The sequence below is a fragment of the Thamnophis sirtalis genome, unplaced genomic scaffold (genome assembly GCF_051295495.1).
Source record: "Thamnophis sirtalis isolate CommonGarterSnake01/CBP01778 unplaced genomic scaffold, rThaSir2_p1.2 scaffold_10, whole genome shotgun sequence".
NCBI lineage: Eukaryota > Metazoa > Chordata > Lepidosauria > Squamata > Natricidae > Thamnophis > Thamnophis sirtalis.
In genome coordinates this window covers 37,466,021-37,492,041 of record NW_028261390.1, presented here as the reverse complement: position 1 = coordinate 37,492,041, position 26,021 = coordinate 37,466,021, and the positions used below count along the sequence as shown (strand labels likewise).

Sequence of the window (26,021 nt, the reverse complement as noted above, 5' to 3'; positions counted from 1 at the left end):
CACACACATCTATACAGTTGCAAGAAAAAGTATGTGAACCCCTTGGGATTACGTGGGGTTTTGCATAAATTGGTCATAAAATGTGCTCTGAACTTCATCTAAGTCACAACAATAGAAAAACACAGTCTGCTGAACATAATACTACATAAACATTAGATGTTGCCATGGTTTAATTGAATATAATATGTAAACATTCACAGTGCAGGGAGGAAAAAGTATGTGAACCGTTAGACTTAATAACTGGTTGACCTTCCTTTGGCAGCAATAACCTCAACCAAACGTTTCCTGTAGTTGCAGATCAGAACTGCACAATGATCTGGAGTAATTTTGGACCACTCCTCTTCACAAAACTGTTTCAGTGTAGCAATATTCTTGGAATGTCTGGTGTGAATCGCTCTCTTAAGGTCATGCCACAGCATTTCAATCGGGTTGAGGTCAGGACTCTGACTGGGCCACTCCAGAAGGCGTATTCTGTACTGTTGAAGCCAATTTTTTGTTGAATTACTTGTATGCTTTGGGTCATTGTCCTGTTGTATCACCCATCCTCTGCGGGGCTTCAGTTGGTGGACAGATGGTCGTACGTTTTCCTGCAAAATGTCTTGATAAACCCTGGAGTTCATTGTCCCATCAATGACAACAATCCATCCAGGCCCTGAGGCAGCAAAGCAGCCCCAAACCATGATGCTCCCTCCGCCATGTTTTACAGTGGGGATGAGGTTTTGATGTTGGTGTGCTGTGCCTTTTTTTCTCCACACATAGTGTTGTGTGTTTTTCCCAAACAACTCAATTTTGGTTTCATCTGTCCACAGTATATTTTGCCAGAAGTGCTGTGGAACATCCAGGTGCTCTTTTGCAAACTTCAAACAAGCTGCAATATTTTTTTTGGACAGCAATGGCTTCCTCCATGGTGTCCTCCCATGTACTCCATTCTTGTTTAATGTTTTCCTTATTGTAGATGTGTCAACAAAAATGTTAGCATGTGCCAGAGATTTCTGTAGGTCTTTAGCTGACACTCTAGGATTCTTCTTTACCTCATGAAGCATTCTGCGCTGTGCTCTTGCAGTCATTTTTACAGGACAACCACGCCTAGGGAGAGTAGCAACAGTGCTAAACTTTCTCCATTTGTAGACAGTCTGTCTTACCGTGGACACATGAACATCAAGGCTTTTGGAGATACTTTTGTAACCCTTTCCAGCTTCATGCAAGTCAACAATTCTTTTTTGTAATAAATTTTTTTTATTTTTTTGTTACATAAACAACACATGCCCACAACAGTGGGGGGAAAAAATCAAAACACACACAAAAAAAAAAAAACAAGGCAGAGAAAAAAAAACAAAAAAAACCCACAACAAATATATGTTATAAAAAAGTATATCAGCTGGTTACAACATGTTTTTGTGCATTTCTTCCATTAATTCATATTAATTCAAAATCTTAACTCAAATGTTTACCATATTAACATCATCATACCTCCACTTTTAGTTGACTACAGTTGTTTAAACATCCTTCATCCTTAACTATGCCAAAGATTTAATCCATAACCACATGCTAGCATTTCATTTACTTGTTTATAAAATCCTCCATTAACATCAAATCCTCATATCCTGTTTTAGCTAAACATCCATATTTAATACCAAAAATTCCATCCTCCATGTATATAGTTTATTATCATTCTCCTTTCTTTATGTAATTATATCGTATAACATAGCATTTCCCCCATATTAGTTAAGATTTAACTGTATATAGTTTTGTTTTATTTTTTAATAGTAATAATTATTGTGATTAATAACCTTTATATATGGTCCAAAAATATTTCTAACCTTCCCTTCTCATATCCAATTATTATTTATCATATCAACTCCACATTATATACATTACTATCATTATCAATTATTATTCAATTATATCTATTACAAATGAATTTAATTAGGTTTAGCTAGTTTTGAATTGTATTTTTCCATCTATCAGCCTGTCTCTCTCCAGTAACAAAACCTCCTTAATCATGTTGCCATTCGTGGGTCGAGTTCTCCAAATGTCTTTATGAGCAAGTCCATACAAAAAAATCTTTGTACCTTTTTGCTTATGGTGCCTCTCATATAATGCTGCCGTCCTCCGTTTGTTTCCTTTTTCAGCTTGTCTTTAATTCTCAGTGGTGGTATCAAAAGTTTTGTAGATGATATTTCATAAAGTATAAATTCTTTAATGCTTCTCACTCCTCCTACACTCTGTCTTTCGAAGTAAATCTTCTGTGTGGCTGCCCCCCCTTCAGACATTCTATCTTTTTCTCTCTCAGAGGTAAACCAGTTGCCCGGAATGTCAGCAAGTTGAAAATCTTCATCTCTGACATCCTTCGTTTGTATTTCAAGAACATTCAAACATTCAACATTCTCATTTTTTTCTTCATATTTTGTTGCTAGAAACAGCAAATAATCCAGTTTCCTCTCAAATCTATCATATGTGGCAGATAATTTTTGTAGTGCAGAAGAAATCATTTGAATAGAGACTTGAATAGACGTCATATTTGTACGCAGTTAGTATTTTTCCTTTGGAAACTCTAAGGTATTTGCAAGTAAAAACAAGCTGGGAGCTGTACAATCTTATCTGATCTTAGACCAAACCAGCCAAGCAATAAAAGTGTCAAGTTGTAAGGAGCCAAATTATAGTGAATTGGTTTACAGCCCACTTACAGAGGATCAGAGGAGATGTTGGAGTAATCTTCCTTTGTCCATGTAAATAGCATTTAAAACATTTAAAAAATAGTGTAACCACCGTCCATAAACCAATAAAGAGATCGAAATCGCTGCTAGATTCTTCTGTTCTTTGGTTTCAATTAGCTTAAATTTTTATGCAGACTGTCTTTCTCTGAGTAATAAAATCACCTTACCAGCTGGAAAACACTTTCGCCATTCTTTGGAGCTATCTGCAGTTTCAGTTAGCCTACGGCTAATCCAGAAGTCACTGGCAAAGGAGGTTAAATTCCAAGCCCCCAAAGACTGCGAACGTCTCTGGGGTCACTGGATCTCCTCCTACCTTTCACTGTCTCTCCGGGACAGCTTGGGTTCAAAATGAACCGTCCAATTCCTTCGGAATAGGGGAATTTCAGGAATAGCCTGAAAATACGTCTTCTCACTGCTAAGCCCCGCCTTCTTCCCCCAAGTCAACAATTCTTGATCGTTGGTCTTCTGAGAGCTTTTTTCTGCGAGGCATGGTTCACATCAGACAGTGCTTCTTGAAACCAGTAAACCTAAAACAGGTGTGTGTTTTTAAAGGGCAGGACAGCTGTCAGCAACACATCCAATATCATGACACTGATTGGAGTCAAGGTTGGCTCACTCCTGGCTCCAATTAGCTCTTGGAGAAGTCATTAGGCTAGGGGCTGACATACTTTTTCCTCCTGCGCTGTGAATGTTGACATGTTATGTTCAATTAAACCATTGCAACATCTAATGTTTGTGTAGTATTATTTTCAGCAGACTATGTTTTTCTATTGTTGTGACTTAGATGAAGTTCAGAGCACATTTTATGACCAATTCATGCAAAACTCCACGTAATCCCAAGGGGTTCACATACTTTTTCTTGCAACTGTATATATATATTTTATATATATATATATATATATATATATATATATATATATATATATATATATATATATATATATATATATATATATATATATATATATATATATATATATATATATATATATATATATATATTTATATATATATATATATATATATATATATATATATATATATATATATATATATATAATGTTTCTTTGAACTGCTAACTATATAATATAGTAATCTGCATTACAATGCAAAATGTAAAGTAATTATATTTATGTACATTTACATTGATATAGTCTGAAGAAAAAACCAGAGCATAATTAGTTTTTATATATACTAGGCTTTGACCACAATTAAGATTTCTTTTAAATAAGATTAAATGTAGGATGAATTTCAGCTTTGCAATTTTATTAAATAATTAAACCATTTGGAAGATTTGAAAAAACAAATGCAGAGTTTGGGAAAAGACAATACTGAGTAGATAATAACCCTGGAAGTGAAGTTAGGGCCTATTAGTTCCACTGATGCAAAGCTGAGATCACCAATGTTTTGCTTTCAGATTTGAGTAGCAAAATGTTAACAGAGCTATGCAACTGATTTTACAGTGTATGGAAATGATATAACACATTTTTTTCTACAACATGGCATTTGAATGACATGTGTACCATACTTCAAAAAACAAGAGATAGGACAACCTCAAAACTATATTTGATTCATGCTTGATTATATTTAATTATTACATAAATGTAATATAATTAATATTGCATGTGAAATTATAATTGAATAGATTAGGGCAGTTTGTAGGGTCTCTGCTTCACTATTGGCCCCATTCTCATACTTTATGGAATATAAAGTCTTATTTCTGCAGTAGGAAGAAAACTGATTTAATTTAAGTAATTTTAGTGTTAGAAACTTTTCTGATTCACACTTTCTAATACTACTATATACAAATCTAAGCTTTATGCAGTTATTAAGATTATATTGCCACCTGTTGGTGTACTTATGAGTGTTCATTGAATTATTTTGTAATGCAACAAACATTTCTAACGTTATATTAAATCTAAAGTTAATAAATTTTTCTTCAAATAAATGGTTGTTCTCAGTTCCAGTTGACCCCACACTGATTATAGTTGTCCAAGCTAAGGAAGATGCCTATATTCCAAGAACTGGAGTGCGTAGCCTTCAAGAAATTTGGCCAGGATGTGAAGTCCGATACTTGAATGGAGGTCATGTTAGTGCTTATCTCTTCAAACAAGGATTGTTCAGGTTAGTAATTCAGAGTAAGCACTGAAAATCAAGTCTAGCTGCTGCTTAAATAATTTAAATTATTTGTATACTGCTTATTTAAATATTCAAAATCAGTTTAGCACAATTAATTACAAAATAAACTCCACAGAGCATTAATAGCTCTAATCGTACAGTAATAACATTACTATACTTTTTTAAATACTTTATACAGATATGTGTAGAGACTTTTGATGCTACAAAGTACATGCCATAAACACAAAGCCGCCTTCCATTCCCATGAACTGGCAATCTGTAAGTCATTATGCAGAAAGTAGGATATCCCCAAGGATCAATAAGGTGTAAAAGGAGATATAATTGAAAATGAACTTTTAGGTTTTAGTTTCTACTAGATAATTCATGACCCATTGAGTCACCAGAGATATTTCCATATCAGATTTCTCGATGGATTCAACAGTGGCAGAGCTCATAATGTATTTGGAAAGATTCTTAAAAACTCTGGGAGACAATCAAAGATGTATCTGCTTGAAAGCAGTCCATGTCAAATATCTTAACAACACAGTCAAGCATCATCAATTGACCATAGGAAATGTTTTATGACATTCTACAATTAGTTTCAGGGGTAAGGCTCATTTGGGTACTTAATATTAAGGTGCATAAACCATTTTGCAAGTAGAATTATAATTTGTCCATGAAAATCTGATAATGAACCATGAAGTTATAGTTTATAGTGTCAGCATTCAAGTTGAATTTTTAAAATAATAAAGCTTTATAGAAATCATTTTCTAAATTATATTAGTACATTTTTTTTTCTTTTAGGCAAGCCATATATGATGCATTTGAACGTTTTGTTCAGAAATATTTGGCATAGTCATCTTCTGTTGAATTGTTCCACGTACTTTCATTTTCTTGTGTGGATCCATTCCCATGAACTGGCAATCTGTAAGTCATTGAATAGAACAAACCTAACAAGATTGTAATCAAATGTAACTTTTTAAAGTTAGATTTGTGGTGCTAAAGTGATTTTAGCAAAATTTGTTAATATTGGTGTCTTACATCTGCAAAATATGCTTTGATTAAAAATAAATATGATTTGGAAAGTTTATACATCCACAGAAGACAGACCAATTCAATATTGACAACTCTTTAAATTTCAACTTGCACACTTCATTTTGTTTTACTATATTATAAAGAGCCAAAGAATTAGGAGTATTCTGTTACAGCAATTTAATACTAGTTCCTAAAAGGAAAAATAATAATATAAATTAGGCTGAATCTTTGCACATGTGCTATGGAAGATGGCTGCCTGAGCTTGTTGCTCAGGTTGCAAGAGAGACAAAATAGCCTAGACTGAGCCTCCGCCGATCACCAGACCTTTGAAAAGGGAGAACTGGGGTGAGAGGAATCTAAGACGTCCTGGAGGGTTGCTTGTTTGGAGATACGTTTTTCAGGTGGCTTAGGACGGGCTTCGGCGGTGTCGGACGGTGTTGGACGGCCTTTGGGCAGTGCCCCCCCCTCCGCGGACGGCGGTTCCTAGCTAGCGGAGCAGCGTTTTTGCCTGCGTTTCGCCGGGAAGGGCGGCGTTTACACCTGGAGGGGGACCGCTCTGGTGGCTTCGGATAGTCCCTGGTGGTGCTGGGCAATGGCGAGCGGCTGTTATGCAGCGCCCGCCTCCTCGCTGCATGGTCAACGGCGGCGTTTTCTTCAGCGATTCTAGCGGCGGCACTGACTTCCGACCCTGTCCGCTCGTCGTGATAAGCCTCTGGGAGTTTTTCTTGATTGCCATCGCCCCGGAGAGGAGGTTGCCGAGCTGGGCTGTTGCCAGAGTTGGACAAATCGGGCGGCTGGCCTCCCATCGCCGCCGCAGCCTTTGGGGTGTCCCCTCTTCCCTGCTTGGCTCGGGCTCTCGTCAACGCTGCAGCGTTTTTGGCCTTATCGGCATTTCGGCCTTACTTTGGAGACCTTAGGGGACTTGGGAGGCCTGTGAGAACTGGCGCTTTTGGCGAATGGGAGAGAACTTCTGGACTGCGTTATCAACATTGGCATAACGAGAGGATGGTTGGCCCAGATGGCGCCGAAGATGGTCGAGCGCCTGGCGTGCAGCTGCCATTGCGGCCTTCGCGAGCCTTTCCCCCCCCCCCCGGCAGTGTTTTTCGATCTGCAATGCCTTTTATTTCAGCTTATTGCGTCTGGGAGAGCTCTTGGAACCTGCGGGGTCTCCCCTTTCTGCCTCTTTCTGTGGCTGGAGAGGGCCTTCTCTCCTTACCACCTATGCTATCTGGTTCCCCCTGTCCACGCTCATAGATTTGGACCCTTGGACTCCCAGCTTTGCAACCGTATTCCCGGGCCACGATTATCACCGCCCTCCACCATCTCAGGAACCCGATCTCTGCCACCTGGACTTTTACTCCCCTTTCACCACTCTACCACAAACTTTGTATGAACATTGCACATTTTAACAGCCGCGCAATTTTTTTCTCTTTGTATGGGGTATGTATGTGATATGTATGTGATGGATGGTTGATGTTTGTACCCACTTTTATGAATCTTTATTATAATTGTACCCTGTAATTTTAAATTGACTTATATGGGGATTGTATGAGTGAGCGACTGTGTATGTATGAAAGGACTGGGAGTACAGCCGGGTGCCTCCTCCACTGAGTGCTATTGCAGAAGTGGTAGGGGGCCCAGGCCTACCTCCCGTCCTAGAATGACTGAGATAAATGGCCTGCCGGAGAGAGCGGAGGCCACGGGAGGGGAAATGGGGTCCACGGATATGGGAGTGGGCCAGAACATTACGGTCATGACGGGGAGGGGCAGGTATGACGGGAACTTCAGGGCTAGCCATTACCGGGGAAGGAGGGTCCGCTACGTCACAGCGATCCCTCCTTCCGGCCCTGTTAGTTCCACTCCAGGACCAGATGGCGAGAGTGGTCAGGGCCCTGGTCTCAGGCTGTTGTTGCTAAATGCCAGGTCTGTGGTTCACAAGGCTCCCCTCGTCCGGGACCTAATATTAGACGAGGGGGCAGACCTGGCATGTATTACTGAAACCTGGCTGGGCCCGGAGGGAGGAGTCCCCCTCACTGAAATGTGTCCAGAAGGGTTTCAGGTGCTCCATCAGCCGCGACCCCAGGTAAGGGGTGGGGGAGTGGCTGTCATCATCCGAGGGTCATTAGTTCCTCGTAGGATCCCTGCTCCGGAGCTTGTCGGGTGTGAGTCCTTGTTGGTGAAGTTGGACCTTGAGGGTCAAGTGGGTTTGTTGCTAAGGTATCTTCCTCCCAACAGCGTTGCAACAGCCCTCCCCTTGCTCCTCGAATCAGTAGCCGAGCTGGCGGTAGAGTTCCCCAGGCTTATGGTGCTGGGGGATTTCAACCTGCCTTCGCTCGGTGAACGCTCTGACGGAGCGCAGGAGTTCATGGCTTTCATCACAGCCATGGACTTGACCCAAGTAACTCGGGGTCCGACTCACTCAGCAGGTCACACACTTGACCTCGTATTCCTCTCAGAGCAGTGGAGACGTGATCTCGATTTGAGGGGCATTAAGATCTTGCCCTTGTCATGGTCTGATCACTTCCTACTGAGGCTTGACTTTCGGAAACCAATCGTCCACTGTAGGGAGGAGGAACCGATTAGGTGGTTCCACCCCAGGCGCCTGATGGACCCTATGGGATTTCAGACGGCGCTTGGAAAAATACCTGACGCTCTCGTCCACAGTCCGGTAGAGTCCTTAGTCGCTGCTTGGAATGCAGCAGCAGCGGGGGTTCTAAACCGGATTGCACCTTTACGGCCTCTCCGAAGTAGTGGATCCAGGAGGGCTCCTTGGTTCTCCGAGGAACTCTGGGAGGTGAAGCGCCAAAAGAGACGCCTAGAGCGCCGCTGGAGGGCCAGTAACTCTGAATCAGACCGAGCACTGATGAGAGCCTTTATCAGGACCTATCTCGTGGCAATATGGACGGCGAAATGTGCGCATTTTGCCGCTCTTATTGCATCCACTGAATTGCGCCCAGCCGCCTTGTTTAGAATAACCCACTCCCTCTTGAAAGGGAGGGACACGGACGACCCTTTACAGGGTAGAGCTGAGGAATTTATTCAGTTTCTAACGGATAAAGTCGCTCGGATTCGGACAGATCTGGACTCCAATTGCACGGTACCAGCCGAGGTACCGGGGGAAGGTCTTGAGCGGATTTCTTGGAGCGAGTTTCATCTTGTCACTCCTGAGGAAGTGGACAAGGCCATGAGAGCGGTGAGTGCCTCCACCTGTATATTGGACCCGTGACCCTCCTGGCTGGTCTCGACCAGCAGGGGGGTGACACGCGGCTGGATCCAGACGATAGTTAACACCTCTCTCCGGGAGGGATCCTTCCTGCACCTCCTAAAGGATGCGGTGGTGAGACCCCTCCTGAAGAAGCCTTCTCTGGATCCAGCCATTTTGAGTAACTATCGTCCGGTCTCCAACCTCCCCTTTGTAGGGAAGGTTGTTGAGAAAGTGGTGGCTTTTCAACTCCGGCGGTCCTTGGATGAAACCGATTATCTGGATTCCTTTCAGTCCGGTTTCAGGCCTGGTTACAGCACAGAAACTGCTTTGGTCACGCTGATCGATGAACTCTGGCGAGCCAGGGATAGGGGTCACTCCTCTATCCTAGTGCTTCTTGACCTCTCAGCGGCCTTTGATACCATCGACCATGCTATCCTTCTGCGACGGTTGCAGGAGGTGGGAGTGGGAGGCACCATTCTTCGGTGGTTCTCCTCCTACCTCTCGGACAGGTCGCAGTCGGTGTTGGTCGGAGGGCAGAGATCGACCCCTAGACCCCTCAATTATGGGGTGCTGCAGGGTTCGATCCTGTTCCCCCCTCCTATTTAACATCTACATGAAGCCGCTGGGTGAGATCATACGCCGGCACGGGATTAAATATCTTCAATATGCGGACGATACACAATTGTATCTGTCCGCCCCGTGCTAACTCAGTGAAGCGGTAGAAGTGATGTGCCAGTCCCTGGAGGCTGTGAGGGTCTGGATGGGAGCGAACAAGCTTGCACTCAATCCCGACAAGACTGAGTGGCTATTGATGCTCCCTCCCAAGGATGGTCCAGCTATTTCATCTCTTAGCCTGGGTGGTGAAATTATATGCCCCTCAGAGAGGGTTCGCAATTTGGGAGTCCTCCTGGATCTGCAGCTGACACTAGAACATCATCTGTCGGCTATGACCAGGGGGGCCTTTGCCCAGGTTCGCCTAGTGCACCAATTGCGACCCTATCTGGACCGGGAGGCCCTTCAGATAGTCTCTCACGCCCTCGTCACCTCAAGACTGGATTACTGTAAAGCGCTCTACATGGGGCTGCCCCTGAAGAGTGTTCGAAGACTTCAGCTTGTCCAGAATGCAGCCGCGCGAGCGATTATGGGTAGGTACACCCACGTTACACCTATCCTCCGCGAGCTGCACTGGCTTCCCATTGGTCTCCGGACGCGCTTCAAGGTGCTAGTCATTACTTTTAAAGCCCTACATGGTATCGGACCTGGCTACCTGAGAGACCGCCTCCTGCCAGTTACCTCCCAGAGACCTATTAGATCGCACAGACTAGGCCTCCTCCGGATTCCATCTGCCGGCCAATGTCAGCTGGCGATCCCGAGGGAGGGCCTTCTCTGTGGCTGCTCCGGCCCTATGGAACGATCTCCCCATTGAGATCCAGACCCTCACTACCCTTCCGCAAAGCGACCAAGACCTGGCTGTTCCGGCAGGCCTGGGGCTGTTGAATTATCCAGCCCCATCTTATGTTATGAATGTTGTTGAATTTTTAACTGCTGTTTTTTTATTTTTATATCCCCCTTTCCCTTCTCATTTGTAAGCCGCCCTGAGTCTTCCGAGAGTGGGCAGCATACAAGTTAAATAATAAATAAATAAATAAATAAATAAATAAATAAATAAATAAATAAATAAATAAATAAATAATATATTAAAAGTCCCCATCCCAATCTCTTAAACTATTCTATGTTGTACTTTGAATTATGATCACGTACAAGAGTTAATTTTTTTCTATTTTAGCTTGATGAGTAAATTTAGTGCACTTAACTAGTTTTCCTGTAATCCATTTCTTGTTTTATTACTATATTCATTTAACATAAATGATAGCCATAATCTGTGCCTTAAAAAGACAAAGAAAAGATGTGCATCTTCTTGAACCATAAGAATTGGAATAAAGATTGGAGTTTCTATAAATGTTGCATGTATGAAGTTTTAACAAATAGTTTCTTGAATATATTTTTAAACTACATATTGCACTAATAAAAGAGATTATGCTACAGTTCCTTGTTTCTATTGCTCTATACAATTTTGCAGTGATTTTCTTACAAAAATTCAAAATCATTTCATTGCATAATATTGCTTTTGCAAAACCTTATGTACTTTTTAAAATTGAATTTTAAAGTTAAATGTATTGTTAACCATTGCAACCTTACCCTATGCAAGAGGACCTATCTATTGTACCTCACTTTCATTACCATTTAGACTACTATGTGCTTTATACGAAGCTCACCTTAAAAGATGACCAGAAAATTGCAACTGTTCCAGAATGCAACATGCATGCTTGTTGGCTGTCAACACCAGGAACATAAGTCCAATTTTGTGAGTCCTGCATTGGGTAGAATTTAAGGTGTATTCACCTATACTGTATTTTTCAGAGTATAAGGCACACTTTTTTCCCTCAAAAAAGAGGTTGAAAATCTGGGTGTGTCTTATACACTGAATACAGCATTTTTGGCCTCCCGAAACCCTGCCCCTTTGCAAAAATGGCTGTACATAGCCTTTAGGAGGCTTCCAGAGTGCTTCTGGGGCTGGGGAGGGCAAAAATGAGTGAAAAATGGGCTTTTTTTGCTCGTTTGTGCCGCCGCCCCCCCCCAAGCCCCCGGGAGCACTTTACAAGCCTCCTAAAGACTGCATGCCCCTTTTTTTTTTTGACAAAAAACGGGCCATTTTTGGGAGGTCTGCAGAGTTCAAAAACTTTTTTTTAATTTGCCTCTTCAAAATTTTGGTGTGTCTTATACTCCGAAAAATATGGTACTGGAATCTTAAATTCCTTACATCCTTTAATCATAAATGACTTTTGGTCCCATACTTCCAAGAGAAGGACAGGTCAAAGCTAGAAGAACATATTGTTCATTTTACATGTTTTGTCATATAAAATGGAAGTTGCTGAGAGTTATTAGAAGAGCATAACTGCAGGGACCCCAGGCAGTCATCAAATGTCAACCCTGAGTTGAAGACACCTCCCCCCACAAAAACAAAAGTGTAACATTAAATAAAAGGGATTAAGGTAAAAATTAAGTTTTCTGCTTCAAGTAAATCTACTGTATATACTATTGTTGCTTTTAGCAAGCATTGGGAGAGGGGGGTTGAGAAATTTAATCTTGATTTAATTGTGGAAATCTTGCCAAATATTCTGGTTATTGTAATGCTCTTAAAAGTATTACTTTCACTCATTCAAAGCACTAGTACCAGTGCATTCTGATTAGACTAAAAGTCTTTACATGCCATCTGCTACAGAATGTAAGCCACCAAAACTCTTCATAGTAATAAACATGTCAGTGTTCCAAATATGCAGAATTAAATCAGAGTCCAAGGCAGAGCTATCCTTAAGTTCCAATTTAATAAGACAGACATGTTGGCAACCATCTATGGAATCCCAAATCTAAAAACTTCCTGGGATTCCACCCAGTTGAAAGTTCATGATCTTATCCCCACACCCATAAATCCATCACATGGTCCAATCTTCTTCGGCCATGCTGGCATCGCCACCCAGCTGGTCCTGGTCAGGTGCAGAGGTGTGGAGACAAAAGATGACCTTGGCTTCTAGAAAGGAATGACAACAACACATTCCACAATTCTACTCCTTTCTATTCCCCCTCCAAACTACTACACTAATGAAACAGCATAATTAAATAATAGAAAGAGTGGCAGGCCAAAGATCCTAAAAGGAACATAACTACAGGCCTGACAGACAGCCTCTCCTCAGAAGAAAAACGTTTCCTGAAAAGAGAATAACATAAAAGTTAATACAATTAACACTTCTCCCCCCCTCCCCCAGGGGGACTCTTTGGCTTATTGGGAAATTTCTCATGGAATTGTTTTACAAATGTCTCCACTTTTAGGTTCCAGCTTCTCACCCAAGTAGCTTCAGACAAAGGGTAACCCAATGCACTAATTACTGTAAGCGACCCCTATTCAGCCTGGAGTCTACAATATTTTCCACCTCAAATTGTATTTCACCTTTTATCACTACAGGTGGAGGGAAAGCTTGGGTGGATGGTCTTATGCTAGACCCAATTACTGGTTTCAACAAGCTACAATGAAATTCTGGGCCAATTTTCCCTAGATTTCTGGGTAGACTGAGTTGAACTGTAACTGGGTTAACTATCTTCACTATTGAGAATGGACCTAGAAATTTTGGACCAAATTCTTTGCTAGGCATTCTTAAACTTATGTATTTGGTAGATACAAAAACTTTGTCCCCCACACGGAAGGGGGTTTGGAGCGAGAGATGTTTATCAGCTTGCTTCTTGTAGGCTTCTGCCGCATCTGCTAGAGCTTTCTTTGTATTCTCCCATCCTTTCTTTAGCGTGTCCATCCATTCATTCAAAGACATGGAGGAGGGAGGTCCTCTAGGCAACTCAGTCATGGCAACAAATTCCATGCCACTGGTAATCTGGAAAGGAGTTAATTCAGTGCTGCTGTGGACCGCGTCGTTGTACGCCACTTCAGTGAAGGGTAGCAAATCTGACCAGTTGTCTTGCTGATAATTCACATAACACTGGATGTATTGCTCCACCAACGCATTGGCTCTCTCCGCTGCGCAGTTCATGCTGGGATGAACCTCTGAGCTCAGTTCTTGTGTGGACCCAATGGATCTCAGGACCTCTCTCCAGAACTTGGTTGTGAACTGGCCTCTGCGGTCTGAAATGATCCTCTTGGGCAATCCGTGCAGCCGATAAATGTGTTTCACAAACATTTTCGCTAATTTATTTGCAGACAGCAACCCTGAGTAAAAAATGAAGTGTGACTTGGAAACCAAGTCAATAACTGTCCAGATTACTCTGTTCCTACTGCTGTCTGGGAGTTCAACGATGAAGTTCATTGCAACCTCTTCCCATGGTCGGTTAGGGCTGTCCAGGGGACTTCTCCGGCAGTGGTTTCATCGTTGCGCAAGTAGCACAGCTTTTTACATAATCTTCCACCTCTGATTCCATCTTTGGCCACCAAAATTGACGCCTGGCGAGGTGGAGCATTTTTAGGAATCCAAAGTGGCCTCCTAGTTCAGCCTCATGGGTTCGCTGTAGAACTTCCAGCCTCAACTCCATGGAGATGTACAGTTTGGACCCCTTCCAGGCCAATCCATTTTCCATCGTTAGGATTTTCTGGTTATTGTTGAGCCATTGGTCTGTTGGGAGCACCAATTTCATAGCTGTCCTCAGCTTATCCTGGCTTCAATTACTGTCGTACTGCGGTTTTCTTGACAAAACATCCCCCAACAAGGTTTTTGGTACTTGTTGGACCCCTGGGGTTTTTGTCTCTGCTGCAGGTGCTTCAGGTTCTGGGCTCTTGGGTTCAATCATCCCTGGCTGGCCCTTTTCCTCCACTGGTGGTAGCAGTCCAAATGCAATAATTAATTTCCTACTGCTGTCTTCCCACTTCCCACTTTATCGTAGGCTTCCACGTGTCAAGCCATGCAAGTCCCAAGATTATTTTCTCCAGCATCTCTGGAGCCACAATGAATCCAGTTCAGTTATTAGCGTGGTTGGGGCCCCTCCAATTAGCGTTCTATCTACCTGCTCAACCCGAATGGGACAGGCTAGAGGTATTGTGCGTATGCCCAGTTGCTTGACAATCGACATGCTGATTAAGCATCGAGTGCAACCGGTGTCCACAACTGCTTCAACTTCCCCTTTCACACCCGTCTCGGGTACTTAGAGGTTGACTTGGAAGGCAAAGGGGCGGATGGGTGCATTCACCATTGGGTCATCTTCAGCATTTTCCTCCTCCAAGGCCTCCCCATTGGTAGGACACTTCATCACCATAGGTTGAGGATCCTCTTCCAGATGTTGTTTGCTCTTTTCCTCCTCCGAGGCCTCCCCCTTTGTAGGACTCTTCATCACCTTAAGTTGGGGGTCCTCTTCCAGAGGTTATTGGCCCAGATTACTCTTTTCTGGTGGCATTTGGGGCCTTCTCTTTACCGCTGTGGCAGTTGGCGCACACGTTTGTGGCATTGGGGCTGGAGCCAAGCATTCTGATGCTCTGTGGCCAAGTTGACAGCAACGGTGGCATTTTATTGGCCCCCATGAGGAAAGGAACCTAGTTACATCTTAGGAACTGCCTCATCACATTGTTCTGCTATCCATCCTGTAGCTTCCCCCTTGGTAATCCCTTCTTCCATTGTCGAGAACCTTTCTCTGTAGGAAGGTGAGGTAAGAACCTGTTGGGGCATTGCAGGTGCACATTGTCCCGCCATCCATCCTTGCAGCCTTCCCCTCATTCATCCCTTCTTCCATTGTTGAGAACTCTTCTCTGTAGGAAGGTGGGGTAAGAACCTGTTGGGGCATTGCAGGTGAGACTGGATTCTGCCACGGTGCCATCTACTGAGGGAGGTCAGGTGCCCACTTCCATCCATGACCTGGGGTTAAGACCCATCCCGGGGTTGCCTGATTCACAGGTTGCAGTTCAACCAACGATGGCTGGCAGCGAGAGATTGTATACCAAGGAACCCTCTGCTGGCTTGGAGGATTTCCCCATGCTGATGGCTTCGCAGGTGCCCATTGGCATCTTTTCCATCCATACTCTGGGAAGAAAGCCAAATTTGGTGGTGCTTCATTCACAAGCTGCAGCCCAATTTCCAGTGGCTGGCAAGTGAAAGATGCTGGCCAAATCCCTTCTTGCTGGCTGGGTTGAATTTCCCATTTTGATAGGGAATCTGTCTTCAACTCAGTTGCAGGGTAATGGGTCATTTCATTTATCGCTGTTTGGAAGAAGTCAAAATCTCCACTCCAGTTTTTTCCCCCCAAACCTTGGCTGGGGGAAGGAGGGGGAGCATGCACTCATGTTTAGATGCTCAAGTTGATCTGGGACTTTCAAACGTCTTGTCACTTCCAGCTGTGTGCAGAATCTTTCCCCCACTGCATTCCTCCAGATGCTATAAATCTTCAAACAGAACCTCCTATGCACTCCGAGGCTTCGCAAAGAAGCTTCAAAGAGAAAATCCTTTGCACTCAGCCTAAATGTTGGAGGTGTGGTTCTCTTGATGCTACATACTATCATATATGGTGGACCTGCCAAAAGGTTAAGGCATTCTGGATAAAAATATGGTGGATTATGCAAAATATCTTTAAAAGAAGGATAAAGTTTATTCCTCAGTTATTTTTACTAGGCATATGTACTGACTTTACAGTGGTAGAGACTAACTTGATTCTGCACCTAATAACGGCAGCAAGACTGTTGGTGGTGCAATACTGGAAGAAGGAAGACTTGCCTACAATTCAAGAATTGACATTGAAAGTCACAAACTTAGCCGAGATGGCTAAAATATCGGCATATCTTAAAGATCACTCAAATGAGAGATATAAACGAGACTGGAAAAAATGGATTGACTATATACAAAATAAATACGGGACCAAGAAATTCCAGTTAGCCTATGCTTAAGATCAGAAATGATTTAAATTGTTTAAAGTTAGTTCACAAGAAGAAGCTAAGGTCAATGTAGAATGTCATTAATTTCTTTATTTCTTTTTTCTCAATAGATTTTAGACTGTGTTTGTTAAAAATCCATACCGTGTACGGGTTCTGGGAAGTCGGGGGGGGGAAGGAGGAGGGGGTTGGAGGGAGGGAGGGGCATACAAAAAAATTGTACTTCGATGTTTTAATGATTGACGAATGATGAAATATTTGTGTTTTAAAAGAAATAAAACCTTTGAAGATAAAAAAAAAGAGAAAATCCTTTGCACTCTGAAGTTTTGCAGAAAAGCATCTTGTCCAGCTAATTTTCTTCGCTGATATTTTATGTTGACCAGGTCAGTCAATGTTGGGAATCAGTACCCATCTCACCAGCCCACCTTGGGGGAGGGGGCTGGTGATTTATTTTAAAAGGAGATTTGGGATAATGTCAGCGTTCCAAATATCATGCAAAATTAAATCAGAGTCCAAGGCAGAGCTATCCTTAAAGTTCCAATTTAATAAGACAGACATGTTGGCAACCATCTGTGGAATCCCAAATCTGAAAACTTCCTGGGATTCCACCCAGTTGAAGTTCATGATCTTATCCCCACACCCATAAATCCATCACATGGTCCAATCTTCTTCGGCCATGCTGGCATCTCCACCCAGCTGGTTCCGGTCAGGTACAGAGGTGCGGAGACAAAAGATGACCTTGGCTTCTAGAAAGGAATGACAACAACACATTCCACAATTCTACTCCTTTCTAGTCCCCTTCCCAACTACTACACTAATGAAACAGCATAATTAAATAATAGAAAGTGTGGCAGGACAAAGATCTTAAAAGGAACATAACTACAGGCCTGACACATTATTTCTGTAACACTAACAAATGTTTTGATAGAAGCAGAAGCATGCCTTTATGCCATACTAGACAACTCATACCTCATTCAGTCATTGTTTCAGAGATATTTCCTTAGTTAAATAGAGGTTAGATTAGTTTAGTTTATTGTCATTGTACATCATATAATGAAATTAAATGCCATCTTCAGTGTACATTATAACTATAACAATAAAAACCCAAACACACATCCTTCACATGCTGTATAATTGAAATTGAAAACCCAATATTGCATTAATATTGCACTATATCATAGAATTCAATATAGTTTCTGCCCTGGGATAGAAGCTGTTTTTCAGCCTATTTGTCCTTGTTTTTATTATCCTGTACTGTCTGCCAGATGGTAATAGTTCAAAACGGGTGCCCAGGATAAGATGGAACTTTAAGAATGTTTTGAACTTTCAAACGATTGAGAAGAGTATGTGAGTGTGTGCCAGATATGTGCAGGTTAGAGTGTGAATTAATGGGTAGCGTAGGCAGCGAAGGGTGCCCTAGAGTGCAGTATAGTCAGGGCAATAGTGGGGCTGAAGAAGTATGTGTGGCCATCCCAGGGGTATATAAAAGGTTACTGTGTGTGTTAAATAGGACATGTGTGGGCTGCATGGGTCAAGAGAATGCACAGGGAGGTCATGAACATGTGAGAAGTATTAGGTTGGGGATGGTATTGAGTGAGGTTGGCATAGGAAGGGTACCTGGGGGTGTTTGAGAATGTGCAAGAGGTGCCTTGGAAGTCAGGGACATGTGGGTAGGCAGTGTGGGTCAGGAAGGGTGTGTGCGTGGGCCCAAGATGTGCTGTGATGGTCAGGGAAGGCATATGAGGGGGCAGCAGAGGTTAAGGGACTGCACTGGAAGGTATCATGAGCTGGAAGGGATGTCAGGGGTTCCTTCTTCCCTCTCCTTCATCCCTCTCTTCCCATTTCCAGCAGACAGGTAAGTGGGTGCATCTGGATGAATGAGGTAGCAGTGTATTGGTAAACTGTCACAGAAGGTTGTAAATGAAGATCAGAAGACCCCAGAAGCAGCCAGCAATACTGAAGCAGTAAGAAACCATCATTATCTCAAAAGTAATTAGTCCCAAATTTCAGACACAATGATGAACCATTCAGTCCAGTTAAAGGTCATGACAAGTCATATTTTTAGTAGTATATGGATTTAAGAATGTTAATACACACACACACATACACACACACAATGTATATTTTGACTGAATTGTATTTTATATTTTCCAATGAAGACCTTACAAAATGTTTGGCATACTATAAAAATGTCTTCATATATCTATCATCTAACAATTTTGCATAATTACATTATCTGAATCAGATTATCAAAGTAAGTATATGAATTTATTGGTTTCAGAAAATACTGAGATGGCATCATTTTATATTAAAATTTAGATTGCTATAGTAAAGTCCCTGTTCCTAACCTAAACAATATTCTTAGTATAAATACAGGATGGGTATATTTTCAAACAGTTATAAGTAACATCTCTGACTTATTTTGCAGGCATCATAAAATGGACACCGGTATTTATTAAAATGTTTTTAAGTTTCTAATCATATAGGAATACATTTAAATTGTGTTGAAGTATTGGAAGAAATGTCCTTCTGGGTTCGGCTCCAAGTGGGGAAAAAGACATTGGAGATATGGAGGCTGATTGGAAAGATGGTTTAATGGTGGACAGGACCACATGGCTTGAATCCTGAACAGAAAAGGTGATCACATGCTTCAATGTCAGGTGAAGAGAAGAGACAGAAGGGCTGAAAGTTCCTGGCTTTATACTCTCTGTTCGGCCCCTCCTCTCTGGTTCCTGTTCCTGTGTAAGAAATGTATTCTGATTGGTTGTCAAACTCCCATGGGGCCATGCAGGGGCAACTCTATAGGCTTTGTTTTGAGTCCAAGTTTGAGTTTCTAAATGCCATGTGTTGAATGATGTAAAGGGCTAATAACAATCATGCCTTAATCCAGTGGTTCTCAACCTGTGGGTCGCAACCCCTTTTGGGGTTGAACGACCGTTTCACAGGGGTCGCTGAGACCAGCGCAACTCTAGAAGTTTAAACTCCACCTCGCGTTCCTTGAAATTCCCGCAGATGGGCTCCAGAGTGGCCTCAGAGCGTCGCCGCAGCTCCACACCATAAAAAACAGGTGCGCATGCACACCCTGTACAATTAGCCTCGGAGACTTTGTAATGGAGGGAAAGTATTTCTGTGAGGGAGGAAGGGGCTTAGGTCCTGCTGTAACTGTGCGGGGTGTGCACGCAGCTATATTTTCCATGCCGCTGCCAGATACTTTTAACTATATCTAAATCCACAACCAGACCTGTCATCAAGAGCCAAGCTCAGGAGCCCAAATTGGCCCCATTCACACAATGAAAACCTCCTTGCTAAAAGTACCATAAACCATGCACAAAGAGAAAGAGGAAAAAATGCAATGCAAGATAACAATTTTAAAAATGAGGGTAAGAAGGAGGAGAAGAGAGGAGGAGGGGAGGAAAGAGTGGAAGAAGAAGGGAGGAAGGAGAGGAGGAAAGAAGAAGGCAGAGAAGGGAAGTAGAGAAGATAGAAGGAGCAAAGGTGTTGCAAAATAAAATGGGGTGGCAAGAAAGTGACCCAAACTATATTCTATATATTTGTAAGAAAATAACGATAAATGATTAATGATAATGATATAATTAATGGTAATTATAAGAGTGTATATTTGTGAATGAACTTGAAAGAGAAAATAAAAATCTTTTTTAAAAAACATTAAAAATAAACAATGCACAACGTTTGCACAATAAATTAAGGTTAAGCTTACCACCACCACCAAGGTTAAGAGCACTCCTGCAAACAACCCCAAACCAGGTTGAAGATCCATCCAGGAAGGGTAAGCAAGTTTGTGAGCGCAGCTGCAGGCATCTTAATTAAGGAGGTTGTGGGAATAAAGCCACTGTGTCTCTGTGTATGTGTGTGTATGATTGTATAGCAGCGGAGGTTGTCCAGCCTCCAGGATGTGATTCTTCTCGGATCCAAAATTTAGGAGCAGACAAGATGTTGCCTGCCTGTATAAAAAAGATGTGGAGACTCTAGTCTAGAAAAAGTGCAAAGAGCAACCAAGAGGATTAGGGGACTGGAAGCGCAAACATATGAAGAACAGTTGCAAGAACTGGGTATGTCTGGTTGAATGAAAAGAAGGACTTAAGGGTGATATTATACCAGTCTTCCAATATCTGAGGGGCTGCCCCAAAGAAGAGGGGAGTAGAAGTAAAGTAAAGTCTTAACACTTAGCCAAGAAAAACCAAAATTACAAATATAGACTGGGTCAAACCAGCAGTGTGCAGTGGCAGCCAAAGAATATAGTGAGGATTTTTACAATATGGTTTTACCTCAATAATTACAGCAGGAATTGAGAAACCGTGATGTGTTATTTGTTGTGAAGTTCTATCAGCCGAATATATGAAGTTGAACAAACTAAAACGCCATTTTGATAGCAAGCATCCAAGCTTTGCCAGCAAGGATACCAACTATTTTAGAAGCAAAGCTGATGGACTCAAGAAAGCCAGACTTGACACTGGTGGCAAGTAACACAAACAAAATGTAGCAGCCATTGAAGCTTCATATTTGGTGGCAAAAAAGAATCGCCTGAGCTATGAAACCTCACACCATTGCTGAGGATTTGCTGTTGCCAGTGGCCAAAGACATTGTTTGAGTTACGAAATTGAGTGCAATTTCCTTATCTAACGACACTGTCTGCAGAAGAATAGATGACATATCTGCTGATATGCTTTCCTCTCTGTGCGCATGCCCAAGATGGTGTCCTGTCACATTTGAAGAGAGCTTCGGGGAGATGATTGTCCTCAGGGGCTTGCAGGGGGTACCCTATCCCATCGTTGGTTCCAGGTCTAGCTATGAGAACTTCCTGGGACCTCGGGGATACCCTTGAGCTGTAATTTACTGCTTCATAGCTGGAACATCGTGAGTGAAACGGGCGGCTGGTGGTGAGTGGAGAATGAAGAGCGTCGGTGGCTGCCAGCGTGGGTGTGGCCAGCGGTGGCAGCGGGACACCCGGCCTGGGGTCTCTGCAGCCGGCGTGGGTGTGGTTGTCGGGACGCCCGGCCTGGGCTCTCTGAAGCCAGCGTGGGTGTGCTCAGTGGCAGTGGCGGTGGGTCGCCTGGCTTGGGATCTCTGCAGCCGGTGTGGGGGTGCTCAGCAGCAGCTTCCCACTACCCCCCTTGAACACTGTCAGCTCCCCCCCGTAGACATGTCATCTCGTTCCATCTTCCCGTGATGTCATCCCGTTTGGTTGATGCCACACTCTCCTCTATGTTATACTGCAACAGAACTTTATTCCCTTCGGGAACTCCCCCTTTCCCCAGGGATGGCCTTCTTGCCTATCAAGACGCTTCCTTAATGACGGATCTTGGGATCCCGAGAGGTGGCATGTGAAGAAGAGACTTCTTAGGGGTTTTTTACAGGGGTTTTTAAATAAAATTTTAAGGGGGAGCAGGGGGGGTTGATACGGAGGGCTCAGACAGGCTTGTGGGGGAGTCTGCCAGGGCACAGGCTAGAGCTAATTAATGGGCGTGGGTCGGGAGTGCTGGGAAGAGTTGGGATTCCAGGGGAGATATTAAGCCATTCCATTGGGGGGTTCACCATCTCTACCGTTTGTGGGAGAGGCAGATATGGTGGGGGCCGAGGGCCAAATTATGTTCGGGGGACGCGGGTTCACTGTTTAAGAGCGATCACGCGTTCCGACCCTCATCACCCTTCTCACACCCCTGGGTGCTCGGGATTACAGGACCCTGGTCTCCGGCTGGTGTCACTTAACGCCAGGTCCGTGGTACATAAGGATCCCCTCATTTACGACCTCATACAAGAGGGTAGAGCGTACCTGGCGTGCATTATGGAAATGGGGTTGGGCCATAAGGGGGGTGTTCCCCTTAGCGAATTATGCTCACCAGGCTTCTGGGCATTTCACCAGCCGAGAGCCCAGGGCAGGGGCGGGGTGGTGGTGGCGGTGGTTATTAGGGAAAGTCTCGGACCTCAGGAGGTCACTGTGCCTCAGATAGGTGGGTTGAGTCCCTTTTTGTGAAATGGGGCCTTGGAGTTCAGGTGGGCCTTTTTATTACGTACCTTCTCCCTGCTACGTTTCATTGTCCCTGCTGGAACTGCTGAATGTGTCAGCTGGATTGGTGGTTGATTTCCCCAGGTTTATGATCCTGGGGGATTTCAATCTGCCTTCCATTGGCGAGACATCCGAATAAGCTTGGGAGTTCATGGCTTCCATGACAGCTATGGACCTAACTCAGTTAATTCAAGACCCCACCCATAATGGGGGACACATGTTCAACCTGATTTTTGTCTCTGGGCAGTAGATGAATGATCTAGATTTAGGGGATATTTCTATCTAACCCTTGTCATGGTCGGATCATTTCCTAATCAGGCTTGACTTTCATACTTTTACCCCTCACCGCAGGGAGGCGGAACCGACTAGATGGTTCCGCCCCAAGCGCCTGATGGACCCTGAAAGGTTCCTGATGGGGCTTGGGACTTTTCCTGAATCCCTTGCTCACAACTCGACCGAAGCCCTAGTGGAAGCCTGGGATAGGGCAGCCACTGGGGCTTTGGATCGTGTTGTGCCTTTGCGGCCTCAGACCCGGTGTCGATCCCAGGTAGCTTCCTGGTTTGCCAAGGAGATGAAACACTGGAAAAAACGCCTAGAGAGTGGTTGGAGGGCCAGCCGGTCCGAATCTGATCTAACACTAGTAAGAATTCATATTAAATCCTACTTAGTGGCGATAAAAGTGGCAAAATGGCAACATTTTTCCGCTCTTATCGTGTCTGCAGATAACTGCCCAGCCGCCCTGTTTAGGGTGACCCTCTCCTTACTTAACCAAGGAACTGGGAAAGACCCCTTGCAGGGTAGGGCTGAAGAATTTGTTCAGTATCTGCAGATCACTCAGATCCGGACAGGCTTGGACTCTGACTGGGTAGATTCGGGCAAGTCAACGGGGATGAATCTTGTGGAGACCACCTGGGATGAATTTGACCCTGTGACCCCCGAGGGCATGGACAGGATTATGAGGAGACTCAGTGCTGCCACTTGTGCACTGGACCCGTGTCCCTCTTGGTTAGTCTTGGCTTCCCAGAAGATGACACGAGGCTGGCTCCAGGCGATTACCAACGTTGAGAGAGGGGTTCTTTCCCACCGCCTTGAAGGAGGCGGTGGTGAGGCCCCTCCTTAAGAAGCCTTCCCTGGACCCAGCTTCTTTAGCCAACTATCGTCCGGTCTCCAACCTTCGCTTTGTAGCGAAGGTTGTTGAGAGTGTGGTAGCACGTCAGCTTCCCCAGTTCCTGGATGAAGCTGTCTACCTGGATCCGTTTCAGTTGGGTTTCAGGCCCGGATACAGCACGGAGACAGCATTGGTCACATTGGTCAATGAACTCTGGCGGGCCCGGGACAGGGGCTGCTCCTCTGTCCTGGTCCTATTAGACCACTCAGCGGCTTTCAATACCATCGACCATGGTATCCTACTGCAATGACTCAGGGGATTGGGAGTGGGGGCACCGTTTTACGGTGGTTCTCCTACCTGTCAGATCAGTCGCAGTTTGTGTTGACTGGAGGGCAGGGATCGACCCCGAGGCGCATCACTTGTGGGGCCTGCAATCTGGGTGTTCTCCTGGATACGCAGCTTAGTTTAGAAGAACACCTGACAGCCGTGACCAGAGGGGCCTTTTACCAGGTTCGCCTGGTACGTCAGTTGCGCCCCTTCTTGGATTGGGATGCTCTGTGCACAGTCAGTCATGCCCTCGTCCTTTCTCGCCTGGACTACTGTAACGCTCTTTACATGGGGCTGCCCTTGAAGAGAACCCGGAGGCTTCAGCTGGTCCAGAATGCGGCTGCTCTGGTTATCATGGGGGCACCTAGGTGCTCCCATGTTACATCCCTTTTAGGCAGCATGCACTGGTTGCCAGCTGTCTTCCGGGTGCGATTCAAGGTACTAATTATGACCTTTAAAGTGCTTCATGGCTTAGGCCCAGGATACCTGCGAGACCACCTACTGCCACTGGAAGCTCCCACTGTCCAGTGCGAACCCACAGAGTTGGCCTCCTCAGGTGCCATCAGCCAGACAGTGTCGGCTAGCAACCCCCAGGGGGACAGACTTCTCTGTGGGAGCACCTTCCCTCTGGAATTAGCTGCCCCCGGAGCTTCGTACAATCCCCGACCTCTGGTCCTTCTGATGCACCCTAAAAAGTTGGCTTTTCCAGCAAGCCAGCCTGGCCTGAACAAAACAAAATAAATTATTGATCATTGTTAATTTTAATTTTAATTTTTAAAAAAATGTTATTGTTAATTCTAATTGGGTTTGTTTGAGATATTCTATTTTTTAAAAACTTTTGTATTATGTGTTTTTTTTAATGTTGTACACCGCCCTGAGTCCTTGGGAGAAGGGCGACATATAAATCCAATAAATCCAAATCCAATCAGGTAATCCAGGAAATTAAATCTGCTCCACTTCCAATATTTAGTATCCAGCTTGATGAATCTACTGTTCACAGTTACTGGTTTACGTGAGTTATATTAATGATGGTGACTTTAAAGATGAGTTTCTTTTTTGCAAACCTCTTGAAACAACAACTACTGCACCTGATGCATTTGACACAGTTGGTTCATTTCTAAAAGAGCATAAGATCTCTTGGGAAAAGGTTTGTGGTGTTTGCACAGATGGTGCACCAGCTATGCTAGGCTGTCGATCTGGATTTCAATGTTTGGTACTGAATGAGTCACCAAAAGTCATCGGAACTCACTCTAAAATCCATCTGCAAATATTAGCAATGAAGACACTGCCACAAGAATTACAAGAAGTAATGAAAAGCGTCATAAGTTGTGTCAATTTTGTAAAGGCGAGCAGTTTAAACAGTTGACTGTTTTTGCAACTGTGCAATGAGTTGGATGCGCCAAACAATGCTCTGCTATTTCACACTGAAGTGAGATGGTTATCGAGAGGAAGTTTTAAAACGTGTTTTTAAGATTTGTGATGAACCCAGAACATTTTTTAATCAGAAAGCAAGACTGCAATTCAAAGCACTTTTCGGCGATAAAAGTGAACTGCAGAAAATAGGTTACTTGGTTGACATCTTTGCCATCTTGAATGAGTTAAATTTATCACTGCAAGGACCAAATGCAACTTGCCTCGATTCATCTGAAAAGATCTGATCATTCCAAATGAAACTTCAGCTTTGGCAAAAAAAAAATTGGATGAAAATAAAATGTACATGTTGCCTACCCTATCTGCTTTCTTTGAGGAACATGACATTGAACCAGACAAAATGATTATGGTGATAATTTCTGTGAAAGAGCACTTGCGCATGCTTGCAGACGAAATTTCATCATACTTTCCAAATCTACCTGACACCCCATTTGCACTTGCCAGAAGCCCATTCACAGTCAAGGTTGAAGATGTTCCTGAGACAGCACAAGAGGAGTTCATTGAACTTATTAACAGTGATGCAGTGAGAACTGATTTCTCTACAATGCCAGTTACAAAATTCTGGATCAAGTGTTTGCAGTCATATCCTGTTCTGTCTGAGATTATGTTGCGTCTTCTTCCATTTCCAACAATATATCTTTGTG

The 26,021-nt window shown here is 43.6% G+C and overlaps 1 protein-coding gene across 5 annotated transcripts in view; it reads left to right on the top strand.

The window, feature by feature from the left end:
• The window catches only part of ABHD18 (abhydrolase domain containing 18), a 29,894-nt gene extending 18,774 nt beyond the window's left edge, over positions 1-11,120 (top strand). For all 5 annotated transcript variants that reach the window (XM_087724401.1, XM_087724396.1, XM_087724399.1 and 2 more), the window contains 2 exons: positions 4,679-4,841; positions 5,640-11,120. In XM_087724401.1, coding sequence (XP_087580527.1) covers positions 4,679-4,841; positions 5,640-5,691 — 215 coding nt within the window. In that variant the 3' untranslated portion in view covers positions 5,692-11,120. The remainder of the gene's footprint in view (positions 1-4,678; positions 4,842-5,639) is intronic.
• The last annotated feature ends 14,901 nt before the right edge of the window (positions 11,121-26,021 follow it).